Here is a 20,251-nt window from a genome sequence, read left to right as displayed (position 1 = left end):
TGCTAATGCGACATAGCACCCACCATCATTCCACCAGAATTTGTGCTGCAAAATCCAAATATCACTCCTTCCCTTCTGAGTCCTGCCACTTTTTGGTCACACATGAGGCATTGCCGTACTCGGGAGAAATTGGGGCACAGATTTTGGGGTGCTTTGTCTCCTTCATTCCTTGTGAAAATGAAAAATTTTGAGCCAGAACTGCATTTTTGTGTAAAAAAATGTAATTTTTCATTTTCACTGCCCACTTGTATCAAAATTGGTGAAACCCCTGGGGGTTTGAAATGTACACTATACCCCTAGATGAATTCCCTGAGGGGTGTTGTTTGCAAAATGGGGTGACTTGTGGGGGGGTTCCACTGTATTGGTGCAACATAGCACCCACCATTCATTCCACCAGAATCTGTGCTGCAAAATCCAAAAATCACTCCTTCCCTTCTGAGTCCTGCCATGCACCCAACTGGTATTTTTTGGTCACATGTGAGGCATTGCCGTACTCGGGAGAAATTGGGGCACAGATTTTGGGGTACTTTTTCTCCTTCATACCTTCTGAAAATGAAAAATTTTGAGCCAGAACTGCATTTTTGTGTAAAAAAATGTAATTTTTCATTTTCACTGCCCACTTGTATCAAAATTGGTGAAACCCCTGGGGGTTTGAAATGTACACTATACCCCTAGATGAATTCCCTGAGGGGTGTAGTTTGCAAAATGGGGTGACTTGTGGGGGGGTTCCACTGTATTGGTGCAACATAGCACCCACCATTCATTCCACCAGAATCTGTGCTGCAAAATCCAAAAATAACTCCTTCCCTTCTGAGTCCTGCCATGCACCCAACTGGTATTTTTTGGTCACATGTGAGGCATTGCCGTACTCGGGAGAAATTGGGGCACAGATTTTGGGGTGCTTTTTCTCCTTCATACCTTCTGAAAATGAAAAATTTTGAGCCAGAACTGCATTTTTGTGTAAAAAATGTAATTTTTCTTTTTCACTGCCCACTTGTATCAAAATTGGTGAAACCCCTGGGGGTTTTAAATGTACACTATACCCCTAGATGAATTCCCTGAGGGGTGTAGTTTGCAAAATGGGGTCACTTGTGGGGGGGTTCCACTGTATTGGTGCTTGGGGGGTCTTGCTAATGCGACATAGCACCCACCAAAATTCCACCAGAATCTGAGCTGCAAAATCCAAAAATCACTCCTTCCCTTTTGAGTCCTGCCATGCACCCAACTGGTATTTTTTGGTCACATGTGAGGCATTGCCGTACTCGGGAGAAATTGGGGCACAGATTTTGGGGTGCTTTTTCTCCTTCATACCTTCTCAAAATGAAAAATTTTGAGCCAGAACTGCATTTTTGTGTAAAAAATGTAATTTTTCATGTTCACTGCCCACTTGTATCAAAATTGGTGAAACCCCTGGGGGTTTGAAATGTACACTATACCCCTAGATGAATTCCCTGAGGGGTGTAGTTTGCAAAATGGGGTCACTTGTGGGGGGGTTCCACTGTATTGGTGCTTGGGGGGTCTTGCTAATGCAACATAGCACCCACCAAAATTCCACCAGAATCTGAGCTGCAAAATCCAAAAATCACTCCTTCCCTTCTGAGTCCTGCCATGCACCCAACTGGTATTTTTTGGTCACATGTGAGGCATTGCCGTACTCGGGAGAAATTGGGGCACAGATTTTGGGGTGCTTTTTCTCCTTCATACCTTCTGAAAATGAAAAATTTTGAGCCAGAACTGCATTTTTGTGTAAAAAAATGTAATTTTTCATTTTCACTGCCCACTTGTATCAAAATTGGTGAAACCCCTGGGGGTTTGAAATGTACACTATACCCCTAGATGAATTCCCTGAGGGGTGTACTTTGCAAAATGGGGTGACTTGTGGGGGGGTTCCACTGTATTGGTGCAACATAGCACCCACCATTCATTCCACCAAAATCTGTGCTGCAAAATCCAAAAATCACTCCTTCCGTTCTGAGTCCTGCCATGCACCCAACTGGTATTTTTTGGTCACATGTGAGGCATTGCCGTACTCGGGAGAAATTGGGGCACAGATTTTGGGGTGCTTTTTCTCCTTCATACCTTCTGAAAATGAAAAATTTTGAGCCAGAACTGCATTTTTGTGTAAAAAAATGTAATTTTTCATTTTCACTGCCCACTTGTATCAAAATTGGTGAAACCCCTGGGGGTTTGAAATGTACACTATACCCCTAGATGAATTCCCTGAGGGGTGTAGTTTTCAAAATGGGGTGACTTGTGGGGGGGTTCCACTGTATTGGTGCTTGGGGGGTCTTGCTAATGCGACATAGCACCCACCAAAATTCCACCAGAATCTGAGCTGCAAAATCCAAAAATCACTCCTTCCGTTCTGAGTCCTGCCATGCACCCAACTGGTATTTTTTGGTCACATGTGAGGCATTGCCGTACTCGGGAGAAATTGGGGCACAGATTTTGGGGTGTTTTTTCTCCTTCATACCTTCTGAAAATGAAAAATTTCGAGCCAGAACTGCATTTTTGTGTAAAAAATGTAATTTTTCATTTTCACTGCCCACTTGTATCAAAATTGGTGAAACCCCTGGGGGTTTGAAATGTACACTATACCCCTAGATGAATTCCCTGAGGGGTGTAGTTTGCAAAATGGGGTGACTTGTGGGGGGGTTCCACTGTATTGGTGCTTGGGGGGTCTTGCTAATGCGACATAGCACCCACCAAAATTCCACCAGAATCTGAGCCGCAAAATCCAAAAATCACTCCTTCCGTTCTGAGTCCTGCCATGCACCCAACTGGTATTTTTTGGTCACATGTGAGGCATTTCCGTACTCGGGAGAAATTGGGGCACATATTTTGGGGTGCTTTTTCTCCTTCATACCTTCTGAAAATGAAAAATTTTGAGCCAGAACTGCATTTTTGTGTAAAAAAATGTAATTTTTCATTTTCACTGCCCACTTGTATCAAAATTGGTGAAACCCCTGGGGGTTTGAAATGTACACTATACCCCTAGATGAATTCCCTGAGGGGTGTACTTTGCAAAATGGGGTGACTTGTGGGGGGGTTCCACTGTATTGGTGCAACATAGCACCCACCATTCATTCCACCAGAATCTGTGCTGCAAAATCCAAAAATCACTCCTTCCCTTCTGAGTCCTGCCATGCACCCAACTGGTATTTTTTGGTCACATGTGAGGCATTGCCGTACTCGGGAGAAATTGGGGCACAGATTTTGGGGTGCTTTTTCTCCTTCATACCTTCTGAAAATGAAAAATTTTGAGCCAGAACTGCATTTTTGTGTAAAAAAATGTAATTTTTCATTTTCACTGCCCACTTGTATCAAAATTGGTGAAACCCCTGGGGGTTTGAAATGTACACTATACCCCTAGATGAATTCCCTGAGGGGTGTAGTTTGCAAAATGGGGTGACTTGTGGGGGGGTTCCACTGTATTGGTGCTTGGGGGGTCTTGCTAATGCGACATAGCACCCACCAAAATTCCACCAGAATCTGAGCTGCAAAATCCAAAAATCACTCCTTCCCTTCTGAGTCCTGCCATGCACCCAACTGGTATTTTTTGGTCACATGTGAGGCATTGCCGTACTCGGGAGAAATTGGGGCACAGATTTTGGGGTGCTTTGTCTCCTTCATACCTTCTGAAAATGACAAATTTGGAGCCAGAACTGCATTTTTGTGTAAAAAAAATAATTTTTCATTTTCACTGCCCAGTTGTACCACAATTGGTGAAACCCCTGGGGGTTTGAAATGTACACTATACCCCTAGATGAATTCCCTGAGGGGTGTAGTTTGCAAAATGGGGTCACTTGTGGGGGGGTTCCTAACTTTTAGCATCTTATGGTGCCTTGAAACCTACATGGTGCCTAAAAAATAATCTCATAAAAAGGAGGCTCCAAAATCAAGTAGGTGCTCCTTCTATTATGAAGCCTGTGGTTTGGTCACCGTGCACACTAGGGCCACATATAGGATATTTATGAAAACAAAAGAATTGGGGGAATCAATTTTTAGTCACATTTCTCTAGTAAAATGTACTGTGTTCCTTATAAAAATGTATTAAAATTGCAAATCTGCAAAAAGAAATAAATTTTGAAATTTCACCTACACTTTGTTTTAATTCCTGTGAAACACCTAAAGGGTTAACAAACTTCCAAAATGCTGTTTTGAATACTGTGAGGGGTGCAGTTTTTGAAATGGCATCATTTATGGGGGTGTCTCACATACAAGTCCCTCAAAGTCACATCAGAACTGAACTGGTCCCTAAAAAAATCAGTGTTTGAAATTTTCTTGAAAATTTGAGAATTTGCTATTCATATTGTAAGCCTCCTAGTGTCCCAAAAAATTAAAAGGAAGTTGAAATAATGATGTCAACATAAAGTAGACATATGGTCTATGTTAGTTATTCACTATTTTGAGTGGTAAGATTATTTGTCTCACAAGCAGAAAATTTAACATTTTGCAAATCGCTAAATTTTCCATTTTTTCACGATATTTTGGTATTTTTCACAAAAAAACACAGACTGTATCGACCCAAATTTACCACTAATTTGAAGTACAATGTGTCACGAAAAAACAATCTCAAAACCACTGGGATAAGTAAAAGCAAAAAAAAGTTATCCCCACTTAAGTGAGACATGTCAGATTTGAAAAAAAGGGCTCTGTCAGGAACGCAAAAACTGGCTCTGTCAGGAAGGGGTTAACATAGAAACCAGCGCTGCAACTAATCCTGTCTGATCTATTGCATGGAAACTTTGCAGCCCTATGGCCCTCCAGTTGTTGTGAAACTGCAAATCCCATCATGCCTTGCCACAGTTTTGCTATTAGGGAATGCTAAAACTGTGGCAAGGCATGCTGGGATGTGTAGTTTAAAACAGCTGGAGGGCCATAGTTTATACATGCCTGATTTAAGCTCTTTAAAACAAAAAGCAGGAGACCAAGTATAACGGCCATCCCCTGCTATCCTGCTATATGGGGACGAATATTGTCCCTCTTCGGTGACGCTTGCAGAGAAGAATACCTGTTGGACATTTGCAAAGGCTGCTGCCTGCTCCATCCTGGTGATTATAACCTGTGGGCTTGTGGTGTACTGTAGTAACAGCTCAATGTCGTGGTGCCAAGTATTACCAACGGCGACAATCTGCTGGGGTGTGACGTCTCTATTCTCAGCCAACACAATTTTCTTGTAGGTTTCCAATATGACGGACATCTGAAATTAATGAACACCATTAAAACGGGCAAACCAGTAATTAACAGAGATTATAACAATGTAAATAACATTAATAAACATTCACTATTGTATCACAAAAAGTGCAATAAACTTTAGCCTACCCTATCCTTCCCTCTATTGTCTAACCTCCCCACCAATAGCCTATCCTAACCCTCCCTCTATTGCCTAACCTTCCATCCAATAGCCTACCCTAACTCTCCCTCTATTGCCTAACCTGCCCTTCAATAGCCTATCGTAACCATCCATCTATTGCCTAACCTTCTGTCCAATAGCCTACCCTAACAGTCTCCCCTAGTACCTAACCTCCCCTACAATAGCCTACCCTATCCCTCCCTCTATTGCCTAACCTCCCCTCCAATAGCCTACCCTAACCCTCTCCCCAAGTACCTAACCTCCCCTCCAATAGCCCACCCTATCCCTCCCTCTATTGTCTAACCTCCCCTCCAATAGCCTACCCTAACCCTCCCTCTATTGCCTAACCTCCCCTTACTCCTAGATGCAAACCTAACCTTCCCCTCTCATAACCTGACAAATGTCAACATTTCACTTAAGACCATAACAGTTGGCCGATCACATAACGGCCTCCCCAGTAAGGTCCTGTGGCCATAGAATATATATAGCCCATTACAACAATTATACATTAATTTGTAAGGCAGGAAATCACAGCAGAGAAAATATAACTATTAGCCCAATCAGATCTTAACAGGAACATCTTCATACTAGAGATGTGTGCAGACCTCCGCAGATTGGTTTTGGCAAAACCACCCTGATTGGGTTTTTTTGTCTCTGGATTAAAAATTAAAATAAACACAATGCTAAAAACAGCAAGAACCTGGGCCCCTCGGAGTAATGTACATTTAACAGTCCCCACTCACTTGTGGTCCAGCTCTGGAGAACAGTACATCCACCTCGTCAAGAATTAGATGGCAGAGCCTCAGTAAGAGAAATCCATGATGGGCCAAACATCTCAGCAAGCTCTGTGGAGTAGTGACGATCACTTCACCTAATGGTACACAAGAACGCAAGGGGTTAAACCAGGGGTGGCCAAACTGTCAATCGCAGACCTTTTGCCGGCAGATTGAGATCATTTTGTTAAAGTTTGAAGCCCCCATTACTGCAAATTTTCTTCAGAAGCCTCTCCTGGCTTCAGCGTTCCCAGTAGTGCATTGCACGGGTGACATCACTGCGCACCCACGCATCGGTGCAGTGCAGGACTGAGGCACTTTGAAAAGGTGCATAAGCTGTGCAGCAGAGGCGGGATGGCAGAGAAAGGGAGGTGCGGGAAGTCAGAGCGGCGGTGGTTGGAGGCAGATTGGCAGCAAGAATCTCAGTCTACTCTACAAAAAAAGTGAGACTGAGTTTTTGTTTAAAGGTTCTTTTTTCTAAGATGCTTGGGAATGGTGGGGCTGGAATATTGAGAGGCAGCCTGAACATTAAAGTGCTTAATGCAGTTATGGTGGGTTGGGGGGGCATTGGCCTATTCTGCGTGGCATAATGTGTAAGGGGCGTATTGCACCGGGAAGGAAATAAGCTAGCATTACCAATGTACCCAGTGACGGGCAAGAGGATCGGAGCTTGCAAATACCCACAACTCTTATTTAGGGTCCTGTTTATTTTAAGACTTATTTGAAGTCTGCATTTAAAGACTGTTGAACTGAGAAAAGGGAATATTGGTTCTTACCTCTGAAGAAACCTTTTTTTTTTCAAAGTCCGTGGGGGAACACTGGAGACCATTTGTATGGTGGAGCTGCAGAAGTTCTGGCTAATTTATGGTTAAACCTCTTTTGGACTGCAGCACAGGCTCCTCCTTCCCTTTATGCTGTTCCCCGTCCAAGGGAAGCAAATTAAACTTAACAAGCGCAGGAAGAGGAAAATGGAGGAGAGGAGAAAAGACAAACACACACACATAAAACCAGGCACACTAGCTGCAACAAACCAAATTGCGGAACTACACAAAAAAAACCCCCAGCCAGTCATAAGTGGTGAGGGTGCCATTCAATATACCCCATGGACTCTGAAAAAAGGATATTTACTTGTAAAAACCCAAATCACCTTTTTCTGTAATACACGGGGGACACTAGAAACCTTAGGATCTTCCAAAGCAGGCACCTTAAGCAAAAGTATGGTGAAAAGCTGTAGAATTTGAAAAACGTATAGGCAGAATTACTCTGTAGTGGCAACATGGCAAGCCACCATTGAGGTCTCTAAAACCTGGTGGAATGAGCACGCACCGAAGGACAAACCTGTTTCGACAAAATATAGGCATGACCTATTCTGAAAAGCAATCAGCACCCAAATCTGAAACTCTTAGTGCCGATGTAATGTCTAACAAGAATACGGTCTTCCACGTATGCCAGCGTAGATGAATGAAGGCCAAAGGCTGGAAGAGGGGTTCCTGAAGAGCCTGCAATACCAATGTTAGCTTCCAGGAAGAAACAGAGAACCACCACAAGCTGAATATGCTAGACTACCCGCATAAATTTGAACCACTGGCAGAAGGTCCACTTTGCACAAGATAAAAGGACCGATAGGTCCGTAACCTGCACTTTTAACAAAGGCAAAGATCCAGATCCAATCCAGGCTTTCGGAAAGACCAGATTTAGTAAAGGTGAAACCAAATGATCCAGACCAGGGATGAAATTTAAATAGGTCCACCAAATGCAACAATACATCTCTGCGGAGGAGAACTTCCTGGCACAGACCAAACCGGAGAACGCTCGCACTCTCATGATTGAGGTCTCAATAGTCAACCCATTAAAGTTAGACAGTTCAGGTCTGGGTGAAGTCAGGGACCCTGAGACGATCCAGCCTGAGACCGCCGCCACGGGGCTTGATGGACACTGCAGGTCTGCATGCCAAGCCTTCCGTGGCCAGCCTGGTGTGACCAGAATGACAGGGACACATTTTTACCTTAATTTAGCAGATAAACAGCAGTAACACAGAGATTGGTGGTAGAAGGTACGAGTGGGAAGTTCCACAGTACCGCAAGATCATCCCTCAGAAAGGACCCTGGGCCTTTGGTGGAAAAAGGGGATTTTGTACTTACCGTTAAATCCTTTTCTCAGACTCCATAGGTGACACTGGAGAGTTACAGTGGGGAATAGAAGGCGACCACAGGGAGCTTGGGCACTTTAGAATAAATTAACAGTGACTAACTCCTCCCCTTCTACTTCCTCTCCTAGGCAGTCTAGGTATGTGCCCGGAGGGAGCTGGAAGAAAGGAAAAACAACACACTTCCGAGAGGAGGTCAAACATAACATAACAAGTCACACACACACTCCCATAGAGTGAACATATAGTTTGAAGAATAGCATTCGTAACAGAATGAACCCATTCATAAAACCTTTGGTAAAACTTAGAACTCAGACTAAGTATAATAGTCTCTGAACATCAGGTAATTAACCCAACCTGAAACTAAACAGTAACCAGGAGAGACAGCGTCGGGTGGGCGTCCAGTGTCACCTATGGAGTCTGAGAAAAGGATTTAACAGTAAGTACAAAATCCCCTTTTCTCTTTCCTCCACTAGGTGACACTGGAGAGTTACAGTGGGGACGTCCCAGAGCTCCCAACACGGGTGGGATGACGCTGAGATCCCCTTAACACAGAACAGCCAAACCGCGAAGCAGCTGCCGCAAAGGTGTCAAACTTGTAAAAGCGGACAAAGGTCTTCTGACCAGACCACGTAGCCGCTCTACATAGATCCTGTAGAGAAACTCCACGGGCAGCCGCCCAGGAGGTACCCACCGACCTTGTAGAATGGGCGGAAATCGAAGAAGGTGGCACCCTAGAGGAAGCCACATAAGCTTGACGAATTGTCAATCTGATCCACCTGGCAAGGGCCTGCTTGGAAGCGGGCCAACCAGGACGTAAGGAGTCATAGAGTACAAATAAAGCATCCGACTTACGTACAGCCTCTGTTCTGGCCACGTAAATGCGCAAGGCCCGGACCACGTCCAGCGCTCTAGACTCCTGTGAGTCCTCCCGAAAGGCCGGCACCACAATAGGTTGGTTAATGTGGAATGCCGAGACCACCTTTGGGAGAAACACACTAGAGGTGCGCAGCTCCGCTCTATCCTCGTGGAAACACAAGAAGGGTGGCTTACAAGAGAGAGCACTCAGCTCCGACACCCTTCTAGCCGAAGCCAAGGCCAACAGTAGGACAGTCTTCCAAGTGACGTATTTTAGTTCCACCTCCTCCATAGGCTCAAATACAGAGGACTGGAGAAACGCCAGTACCACATCCAGGTCCCATGGAGCAGTAGGAGGCCTGAAGGGAGGTTGGACCTGCAACACCCCCTGGAAGAAAGTCTGTACCTGAGGAAGAAGAGCTAGCCTCCTCTGGAAAAAAATGGAGAGGGCGGATACTTGAACCTTCAAGGACCCCAGCCGGAGTCCTGAGGACAAGCCCTTCTGCAAGAACAGCAGCAATCTGGCTAATTTGAAGTTCACAGGAGAGACCCTCCTGGATTCGCACCAGGCCACATAGGCCCTCCAGATGCGGTGGTAATGCACCGAGGTAACCTGCTTTCTAGCTCCTATCATGGTTGGAATCACCGCCTGCGGGATCCCTGCCTTCCTCAGGATGGACCTCTCAACAGCCATGCCGTCAAATGTAGATGCTGTAAGTTGGGACAGGTGAACGGACCCTGTGTTAGCAGGTCGTCGCAGAGAGGCAGGGGCCATGGCTCGTCTACTAACAGGCCTGTTAGAACCGTGTACCACGACCTGCGAGGCCAGTCTGGAGCGATTAACAGCACGGTCACCGACTCCAGTCGGATTCTCTGCAGAACCCGAGGGATGAGAGGCACTGGAGGGGAGATGTAAAGGAACTGATCCGTCCAGGGTGCCGTGAGAGCGTCCACTGCCACTGCCTGTGGAGCGCAGTATCGGGGCAACTGGTGGTTGTGTCTGGAGGCCATCATGTCTATCTGCGGACAACCCCACCGACGAGTCAAGGTCTGGAAGACCTGGGGGTTCAGACACCACTCTCCGTGGTGGACGTCTCGCCGGCTGAGGTAGTCTGCCTCCCAGTTTTCCACGCCTGGTATGAAAATGGCAGACACGGCCCCTGTGTGCTCCTGCACCCAGCAAAGAATCCTCTTCACCTCTCTCATTGCTGCACGGCTGCGGGTGCCTCCCTGCTTGTTTATGTAAGCCACAGCCGTGGCATTGTCCGACTGCACCCTGATGTCCTTGTTCCGGAGAACCACTTCCGCTTGGAGGAGGGCATAATACACTGCTCGCAGTTCCAGCACGTTGATGGACATCTGTGCTTCCTCCGGGGTCCACAGTCCCTGGAAGTGGAGGCCCAGCGTGACCGCTCCCCAACCTCTGAGGTTGGCGTCCGTGGTGAGGAGCGTCCAATTGTGTATGGCGAACCTCCGCCCCTCCTGCAGGTTGCTGGAGTTGAGCCACCACGCCAGTGATGCTCGAGCCTGATGGGAGAGAGAGATTCGCTGCTGTCCACTGGCGGAGCAGACACAGATGGAAGGGGCGAGATCGAAACCGCCCGTACTGCACCGCCTCGAACGTGGCCACCATCCTTCCCAGCAGCCTTGTGCAAAGGAGAACTGTGACTGTTCGATGCTGCAGCACCAGACGAACCGCTTCCTGTAGGGACAAGATCTTGTCCATGGGAAGGAACACCCTTCTCTGGACCGTGTCCAGAGTCATCCCTAGGAACAGGATCCTCTGCGATGGGGTCAGCTGTGACTTCTGGATGTTGAGCATCCAACAATGGGATTCCAGAGTCTGACGTGTCAGGTGGATGTTGTGCAGAAGGACCTCCCTGGACGGAGCCTTCAATAGAAGGTCGTCCAAGTAAGGGACAATTGTAACTCCCTGAGCCCTGAGTATCTCCATCATGACAGCCATCACTTTGGCAAACACCCGGGGCGCAGAGGAGAGGCCGAATGGGAGGGCTCGGAACTGCAGGTGACAGTTCTGGACAGCAAACCGCAGGTATGCCTGGTGAGGGGGGCCAGATGGGGATATGCAGGTATGCATCTTTGATATCGATGGATACAAGAAACTCCCCTGGTTCCAGGCCTGCAATGACAGACTGCAGTGACTCCATCTTGAAGCGAGTGAACCGCAGGAAGGGATTGAGCTGCTTTAAGTTCAAGATGGGTCTTACTGAGCCGTCCGGCTTGGGAACTAGAAAAAGGCTGGAATAAAATCCCTTTGCCTTTTCCGGTTCCGGGACCGGGATAACCACCCCTAAATCCCTGAGCTTCTGAATGGCGGCCTGCAAGGCCCTGCCTTTCTCCTGAGAAGCTGGCAAACCTGTGGGAAAAAACCGTTGAGGAGGAGGCAACAAGAAATCCATCTTGTAGCCTACTGCTACCAGGTCCTTTACCCATGCATCCTGGCATGAACCGGCCCATACCTGATGGTAAAACAGCAGCCGGCCCCCACCCTGTGTTCTGGACAGGAGCTGGGAGAGTCATGCCGAGGGCTTGGAGGTAACCTTTGCATCCAGGATTGGAGCGCTGGCTGAACCTCTGCCTCTTCCTCGGAAGCCTCTGGAGCTAGTAGCCGCTCCCCTCGACCTACCCCTGAATCTGGGGGTGGGCCGAAATGACCGAAAGGACTGCCCTCCAGTAGTAGGGAATGACCTACGTGGGGGAGGGGCTGCAGTGGGCAGGAACTGAGACTTACCCCCTGTAGCCTGTGAAATCATTTTGTCCAATTCTGGACCAAAGAGGGCCTCACCAGCAAAAGGTAATGCCTCCACCGCCTTCTTGGAATCGGCATCTGCATTCCATTGTCTCAACCAAAGAGTACGGCGAGCAGAAACTGAGAGGGCAGAGATACGAGCCGCAAGCATACAAACATCTGAAGAGGCTTCTACCAGGTAACCTGCAGCCTCCCGTATGTGTTCCACTAAGAGCAACATATCACTTGCCCCTGGGTCTAGAGAGGAGGCCACCTGGGATGCCCATACCTCCATGGCCCTATTGACCCAACATCCCACTTGTGCTGGACGTTGTAAAAGACCTTCGGCTGAATAAATGTTCTTCAGAGCACTCTCTAACCGCCTATCAGACACATCTTTAAGGGTAGAGGCTCCTGGAATGGGTAACACTGTCTTTTTGGACAAGCGTGATACCGAAGAATCAACAGCAGGTGGCGTCTCACATGCCTTCCTAGCATCCTTAGGAAAAGGATAGGCAGTGAAAAATCTCTGAGACACCTGAAACTTTTTGTCTGGGTGTAACCAGGCTTTTTGCAAGTGTTCATCCAGCTCCTCTGAGGCTGGACTGTTTCTGCTTTTTAGCAAACACTGAGGGACGCGCAGCGGGTCTCACCTCCTCTGTGACATTGAGGGTTAACCTGACTGCTTGTATTAAGTCCTCTAAACCCTGAGAGGGGACATCAGTGTCCTGTATAAGTGGAGCATCAGGCTCAGCATCAGGCTGAGCATCAGGGTCATGAAATTCACCCTCCTCTAGAGCTGGCATGTCATCATCTGTATCATCTAACAGAGGGACCCGAGGAAACATCCTATTAGCAGAAGCCAGTCTAGGGGGAGGGGGTGTAGAGGGGTCTGCATGCAATGCTCTGGACAGAATCTCCACAGCAGAAGTTAGCTCTGCCTGCTGATCCCTGGCTGCATCCCTATCTTGTCTGGCCGAAGATAACTCAGAAGCTAGCTGAGAAATCACTGTAGACAACTGGGAAGCCCATACAGGTATATCCTGCCCCGATGTTGAAGGGGTGGGGGCTGGGGATGCAGCACATGAGGGACATAAAATGGCGCCCTCCGTGTGTGGCGCGAATTTATTGCTGCACTTCTTGCAAGCAATCTTTTTACCAGCCATCATACACTCAGCAATCTTACACAGAAAGTGAAAAAGATGGAAATACTGGACAGAAGAGGAGGTATAGAAACAAGGCAGAGTCTGCCACGAGCCTGATACGCGCACTGTATATAAATATAACTTGCGCCGGCTAAGGGACCTTTTTGGACACAGTCCAAGCCGCCCTGACCTCCTATGTCCCGCTGTGACTCACTGAACCAGGGTCACCGGCACTTACAGACACCTCGAGGGAGCCGTGGATCACGCTGCTGCTTCAATGGCTGCCGCTCCTACAAAGACGGAGGAAGCGGAAGTACCCAGCATGCCGCGCTCTCGCTCCTCAGTAATGGCGCTGTATTTGAAAAGTGCGCTGCCGCGGCTTTTTACACTGAATCCCCTGCTAACGGGAGATCAGTGCTATACTTACCCCTGCCTTAGCTGTCGGGTGCGGCATGATGACAGGTCCTCGAGGCGCGCTGCAAGCAGCGGCGACGGGACCTCAGGATCTGTGGATCCTGTAGCCAGGTACCGGAGGCAAGCTGCATGCAGCTGCGACCGGACCTGCCGACAGCGCCCGCGTCGCAGGCAGGTAGGGACAGGGAGCTACCTGCCTGTCCTCTTGCTGATTGTAGTATCAATTTACATTAAAAAATATATAAAGCTCAGGAGTGAGCCTTGAACGCACCCAGCTCCCGCAGGGCACATGCTCAGACTGCCTAGGAGAGGAAGTAGAAGGGGAGGAGTTAGTCACTGTTAATTTATTCTAAAGTGCCCAAGCTCCCTGTGGTCGCCTTCTATTCCCCACTGTAACTCTCCAGTGTCACCTAGTGGAGGAAAGAGAAAGCAGTGTCGAGGGAAGCTTAAGGCTGTGTCAGGACAATATGGAGGCGGACCAGCATCTGGGGGAAGGGGAAATTCCCTCAAGTGAACATCTTGCTGTCTGAGGAAGTCCGCCTCTCAATTCTGGACTCCAGGAATGTACACAGCTGGTAGAGAATCGTTCCACTCATCGGGGCTGACTTCCCACATGGGAGCCTCCAATTCTGGTGCCTCTCTGGTATGTTGTTCTCCGACTGCACCTTCAACGCCTAGTTCTGAAGCAGAGATTGTGTTTGACAAAGATCCCGGTGAACTGCCCAAAGATCCAGCTGACCACCAGTGGACACTCGCGGGATGCATCTGCTGTTGTAGGCTACTAGTTTTTCACGTCTCAAATGAACACACACACAAGATCGCCTGTACCATCTGCTCTGTATGGCACAAGCTCCTTCTGGCATTTCTCAACTGCAAGTAACCTTTATGTGCTTTACGGATTATGGACACCACAGTAACATTCTTAAACTGAGCCCTTGCATGTATTTGTATAGAGGGATAAAGGGTATGAGCCAATCAGTGATGCCTACAGAAAGTTGTAAAGTAGATTGGTAAGGCAAAACGTGAATAAAGTATACGATAGAATCAACTGCTGATAAAAATGATGTCATCACGTTTGAATGTAATGACCATATGAACTTTGTGATGGAGACCGGAAGGGATGGAGAAGGAAAGGTGGGGAAGATAAAAGAAAAGGGTGGGGACAGTCAGAAGTTGCTGGGAGGAAGTGTCAGGGGGACAGACAAATAGAGAGCGAGAACGGGAAGAAAAAAAGAAAGAAAATAATTATAGAGGTGGAGACAGAGAGCCATATTCATTACCGCTCACTAAGAAGCGGTTGTTCGCTGCTAAGCGAGCAGCTTTAACACCGCCCGGCCGAACTCCCCCACCAAATCCACTTGGTACCATGCGAGGAGATGACCGCGAACACATCCCCTCGCATGTGGCCGAAGGGGAGAGAAATCATTAGCTTGTCGCTGAATTAAACCGACTTTCATTTCCGTCGGTGTGCGCCGAAGAGGGGGTGGGCGCTGATGTCTTGTAACATCCGCCGCCCGAGCGATCCTGAATCATCCCGAGAGAGTAATAAAATTACAGGCAGGCAATGCAGGACTTTACTTCTAGTACTGCTGGGTACACACCAAAACGATTTTGGCACAATTCCTTCAATCTGGATCCAATTCAGACTGATTGGATGCAGATTGGATCAAAATCGTTTGGTTGGATCTGAATTGGATCCGAATCCGATCCTACCTGCTGCAGGTAGGATCTGTAAAAGATCCATTCATCTGAATACAGAGGGGATCGGGTTGTATGCAAATCGTATGCAAATCGTATGTAAATCGTATGTAAATGGCATGCAAATTGTACGCTCCGATTTGCACACGATTTGCATCCAATCCAAATCGTTTTGGTGTGTACCCAGCATTACACAAAGAATCATATAAAGGACTACTAATAAGCCAATTTGATTACACTATATCCACATCTAGAGCAATAAACAATAGTGCCACCCTGGCGAAAAACACATACAAAACACACTTACACAAAAAAGATTTTTGTTGTTGTGCGTGGGTCACTTTAAATATTTTTAGCAACCTTGAGATTGGATGGAAGAAAAAAGACCATAGTGCAAATAAAGTTTCCACACTTTAGCTAATCCAATAATAAAGGAATGCACTCACAAACGATGGAATGTAACAGGCATATAAGAAGGTCTTTTTATTCTTCACACAATAGTCCACGCAGATTCTGGGGAACTCAAGAAACAATCTCTAGTGCAACATTGTTTGTCAGAGTAAAAAATATACATTTATTAGACAAACTCACATGATGTAAGGAATAAAATCGCATATCACCCACACTGGGGTACAAGGATCCTCCAAAGGATGGATGTGCATCAAGCAGTTTTTCTTATTATCCAGTCCACAGGGGTCCGTTCGGCAGCAGTGGTATGCTTAAACGCGTTTTCAGGCTTAACAGCCCTTCATCAGAAGCATATCCAAGCGTGTCGAGCGGGGCCCTTTTTAAACCCCACCAAATACATACAAAGTGATCACAGCTGTACGTGATCGTGCATCATAATCCGGAAGTCAGAGGACGCTCCGTCGGAGGTGACGCTTGAATTTACCAAGCATCCTGGGAATTGTGGTCCATTCAGCGCATATCGTATGCCGGAAGTCAATGTCCGCTCCGGCGGAAGATGACACTCAATTCCGCAATGTCTCCTGGGATCTGTAGTTGTTTTTAAACATACGTCCATATTGATGCATGCGTCCGCTTCATGGAACGCATTTCCGGAAGTGTTCCTCAATATGCTTGGAACGCACGTCCATTTTTTTAAAACGGAATCAAGTCCAACATATATATATAAAAATAAAGAGTAAAACAATGAATTAGATACTATATAAAACATATACAAAGGATGAGAGAGATGTAGAATGAAGCTGAAAGGACAACACACTATTTTCAAAGAAACCACTTTAATTAAAAATCGCCATTCAAACCTGCTGGCACTAGTGTTTTTAGTTTATGGATCCATGACATTTCAGCTTTGGCTAAGCGAATGTCTATATTGTTGGATTTCCAATTAGGATTAATTTGTTGGATCCCCAGAATGATTTGATATGGCATGGATTTGAATGGTGCATTTTTGTAAAGTGGGCTGAAACAGTGTGTCCCTCCAGATTCTTTCTAATATTATAAATGTGTTCTGCTGTCCTGGTTTTCAGACATCTAGATGTCTTTCCTATGTAAACCAGGTTACAAGAACACTCAAGTGCGTAGACAACATTCTTAGAGTTACAAGTCAGGAATTCTCTTATGGGATATTTGGTCCCTTTTACTTCAAATTCTTTTATTTTGCTGGGACCTTTGGTGGTGTTACACATTAAACAAAGGCCACAGCGGTGGAACCCCTGACTACGTATACTGTTTCTTTTAGGCACATCAAGGGCACTTCTAACAAGAGAATCTTTTATGGTGGTTGATCTTCTGTAAATTAACTTAGGTTTGTTCGGAAGATAGGTTCCAAGGATGGGGTCATTTTTTAAAAATTTCCAGTTCTTTTTGAAAATATTCTCTATTTCCTTATGTTGGTAATGGAATTTAGAGATGAAAGACCACTGATGTTCATTATTTTGGTTTTTCTTTTCTTTTGTTTCTTTTCTAATGAGTTCATTTCGATTTAAAGTGTTCACCCTGGATCTGGCTAAATCTAGGTTATCCTGGGTATAACCTTTCTCGAGGAATCGAGTATTCATTTCCTCCATCTGTTCATTACAGACAGTAGATTCTGTGCAGTTCCTCTTTACTCGTAGAAACTGACTGAAGGGGATACTGCTCAGCCAATTCCCATGATGTTGGCTGGTAATTTCGATCAGACTATTTGAGTCAGATTTTTTCCTGAATACTTTCGTATTCAGCTGCCCTTCTTTAACATATAAACACAGATCCAAAAAGAACACTTCCTTCTTACTTTTAAAAAAGGTCAATTTTATACTCATGTCATTAATATTGAGGGAGTTACAGAAGTGGTCTAAATCTTGATCATTTCCCTCCCATACAAAAACGATGTCATCAATAAAGCGCCTCCAGAGCACCAGGCCTGACCCCAGCTCCCCTCCATGCCATACGGTATTTAATTCCCAATATGACATGAAGAGGTTTGCATAGCTGGGGGCAAACCTGGTGCCCATGGCGGTACCCACCCGCTGTAAGTAGAAATGGCCATTGAAATAAAAATAATTATTGCGCAAAATAAACCTAATGCCCTCAACAATGAATTCCTTCAATTTTTCAGAATAAACAACTGATTATTCTGAAAAATTGAAGGAATTCATTGTTGAGGGCATTAGGTTTATTTTGCGCAATAATTATTTTTATTTCAATGGCCATTTCTACTTACAGCGGGTGGGTACCGCCATGGGCACCAGGTTTGCCCCCAGCTATGCAAACCTCTTCATGTCATATTGGGAATTAAATACCGTATGGCATGGAGGGGAGCTGGGGTCAGGCCTGGTGCTCTGGAGGCGCTTTATTGATGACATCGTTTTTGTATGGGAGGGAAATGATCAAGATTTAGACCACTTCTGTAACTCCCTCAATATTAATGACATGAGTATAAAATTGACCTTTTTTAAAAGTAAGAAGGAAGTGTTCTTTTTGGATCTGTGTTTATATGTTAAAGAAGGGCAGCTGAATACGAAAGTATTCAGGAAAAAAACTGACTCAAATAGTCTGATCGAAATTACCAGCCAACATCATGGGAATTGGCTGAGCAGTATCCCCTTCAGTCAGTTTCTACGAGTAAAGAGGAACTGCACAGAATCTACTGTCTGTAATGAACAGATGGAGGAAATGAATACTCGATTCCTCGAGAAAGGTTATACCCAGGATAACCTAGATTTAGCCAGATCCAGGGTGAACACTTTAAATCGAAATGAACTCATTAGAAAAGAAACAAAAGAAAAGAAAAACCAAAATAATGAACATCAGTGGTCTTTCATCTCTAAATTCCATTACCAACATAAGGAAATAGAGAATATTTTCAAAAAGAACTGGAAAATTTTAAAAAATGACCCCATCCTTGGAACCTATCTTCCGAACAAACCTAAGTTCATTTACAGAAGATCAACCACCATAAAAGATTCTCTTGTTAGAAGTGCCCTTGATGTGCCTAAAAGAAACAGTATACGTAGTCAGGGGTTCCACCGCTGTGGCCTTTGTTTAATGTGTAAGACCACCAAAGGTCCCAGCAAAATAAAAGAATTTGAAGTAAAAGGGACCAAATATCCCATAAGAGAATTCCTGACTTGTAACTCTAAGAATGTTGTCTACGCACTTGAGTGTTCTTGTAACCTGGTTTACATAGGAAAGACATCTAGATGTCTGAAAACCAGGACAGCAGAACACATTTATAATATTAGAAAGAATCTGGAGGGACACACTGTTTCAGCCCACTTTACAAAAATGCACCATTCAAATCCATGCCATATCAAATCATTCTGGGGGATCCAACAAATTAATCCTAATTGGAAATCCAACAATATAGACATTCCCTTAGCCAAAGCTGAAATGTCATGGATCCATAAACTAAAAACACTAGTGCCAGCAGGTTTGAATGGCGATTTTGAATTAAAGTGGTTTCTTTGAAAATAGTGTGTTGTCCTTTCAGCTTCATTCTACATCTCTCTCATCCTTTGTATATGTTTTATATAGTATCTAATTCATTGTTTTACTCTTTATTTTTATATATATATGTTGGACTTGATTCCGTTTTAAAAAAATGGACGTGCGTTCCAAGCATATTGAGGAACACTTCCGGAAATGCGTTCCATGAAGCGGACGCATGCATCAATATGGACGTATGTTTAAAAACAACTACAGATCCCAGGAGACATTGCGGAATTGAGTGTCATCTTCCGCCGGAGCGGACATTGACTTCCGGCATACCATATGCGCTGAATGGACCACAATTCCCAGGATGCTTGGTAAATTCAAGCGTCACCTCCGACGGAGCGTCCTCTGACTTCCGGATTATGATGCACGATCACGTACAGCTGTGATCACTTTGTATGTATTTGGTGGGGTTTAAAAAGGGCCCCGCTCGACACGCTTGGATATGCTTCTGATGAAGGGCTGTTAAGCCTGAAAACGCGTTTAAGCATACCACTGCTGCCGAACGGACCCCTGTGGACTGGATAAGAAAAACTGTTTGATGCACATCCATCCTTTGGAGGATCCTTGTACCCCAGTGTGGGTGATATGCGATTTTATTCCTTTTATCATGTGAGTTTGTCTAATAAATGTATATTTTTTACTCTGACAAACAATGTTGCACTAGAGATTGTTTCTTGAGTTCCCCAGAATCTGCGTGGACTATTGTGTGAAGAATAAAAAGACCTTCTTATATGCCTGTTACATTCCATCGTTTGTGAGTGCATTCCTTTATTATTGGATTAGCTAAAGTGTGGAAACTTTATTTGCACTATGGTCTTTTTTCTTCCATCCAATCTCAAGGTTGCTAAAAATATTTAAAGTGACCCACGCACAACAACAAAAATCTTTTTTGTGTAAGTGTGTTTTGTATGTGTTTTTCGCCAGGGTGGCACTATTGTTTATTGCTCTAGAATCCCACGAACTTTTTTGGTGAAAGGTTCATTTGTTGTGTTTACCTAGGCTGAAGAATACAGGGTGCGCTATAGATTGACAAAAAATTCCACCATTGACTATATCCACATCTACTTACATGGAAAAAAAAATGATATATAGTTAATTTACACAAACAGCGGCACTCAGCAGGTTTTCACCTGCACCTTGACAAAGGGGCGAGTCCCCGAAACGTTGGTT

At 45.5% G+C, this 20,251-nt stretch overlaps 1 protein-coding gene across 8 annotated transcripts in view; it reads right to left on the bottom strand.

The window, feature by feature from the left end:
• The window catches only part of TDRD12 (tudor domain containing 12), a 122,161-nt gene that overhangs the window by 34,023 nt on the left and 67,887 nt on the right, over nt 1-20,251 (bottom strand). For all 8 annotated transcript variants that reach the window (XM_083145850.1, XM_083145855.1, XM_083145854.1 and 5 more), the window contains 2 exons: nt 6,100-6,227; nt 5,015-5,203 (listed from right to left, as the gene is read on the bottom strand). In XM_083145850.1, coding sequence (XP_083001976.1) covers nt 5,015-5,203; nt 6,100-6,227 — 317 coding nt within the window. The remainder of the gene's footprint in view (nt 1-5,014; nt 5,204-6,099; nt 6,228-20,251) is intronic.

This window comes from Crinia signifera, chromosome 6 (assembly GCF_055691185.1).
Source record: "Crinia signifera chromosome 6, ASM5569118v1, whole genome shotgun sequence".
In the NCBI taxonomy this organism is placed as follows: Eukaryota; Metazoa; Chordata; class Amphibia; order Anura; family Myobatrachidae; genus Crinia; species Crinia signifera.
The sequence above is the reverse complement of the archived record's forward strand: the minus strand, read 5'-3'. Positions and strand labels throughout refer to the sequence as shown.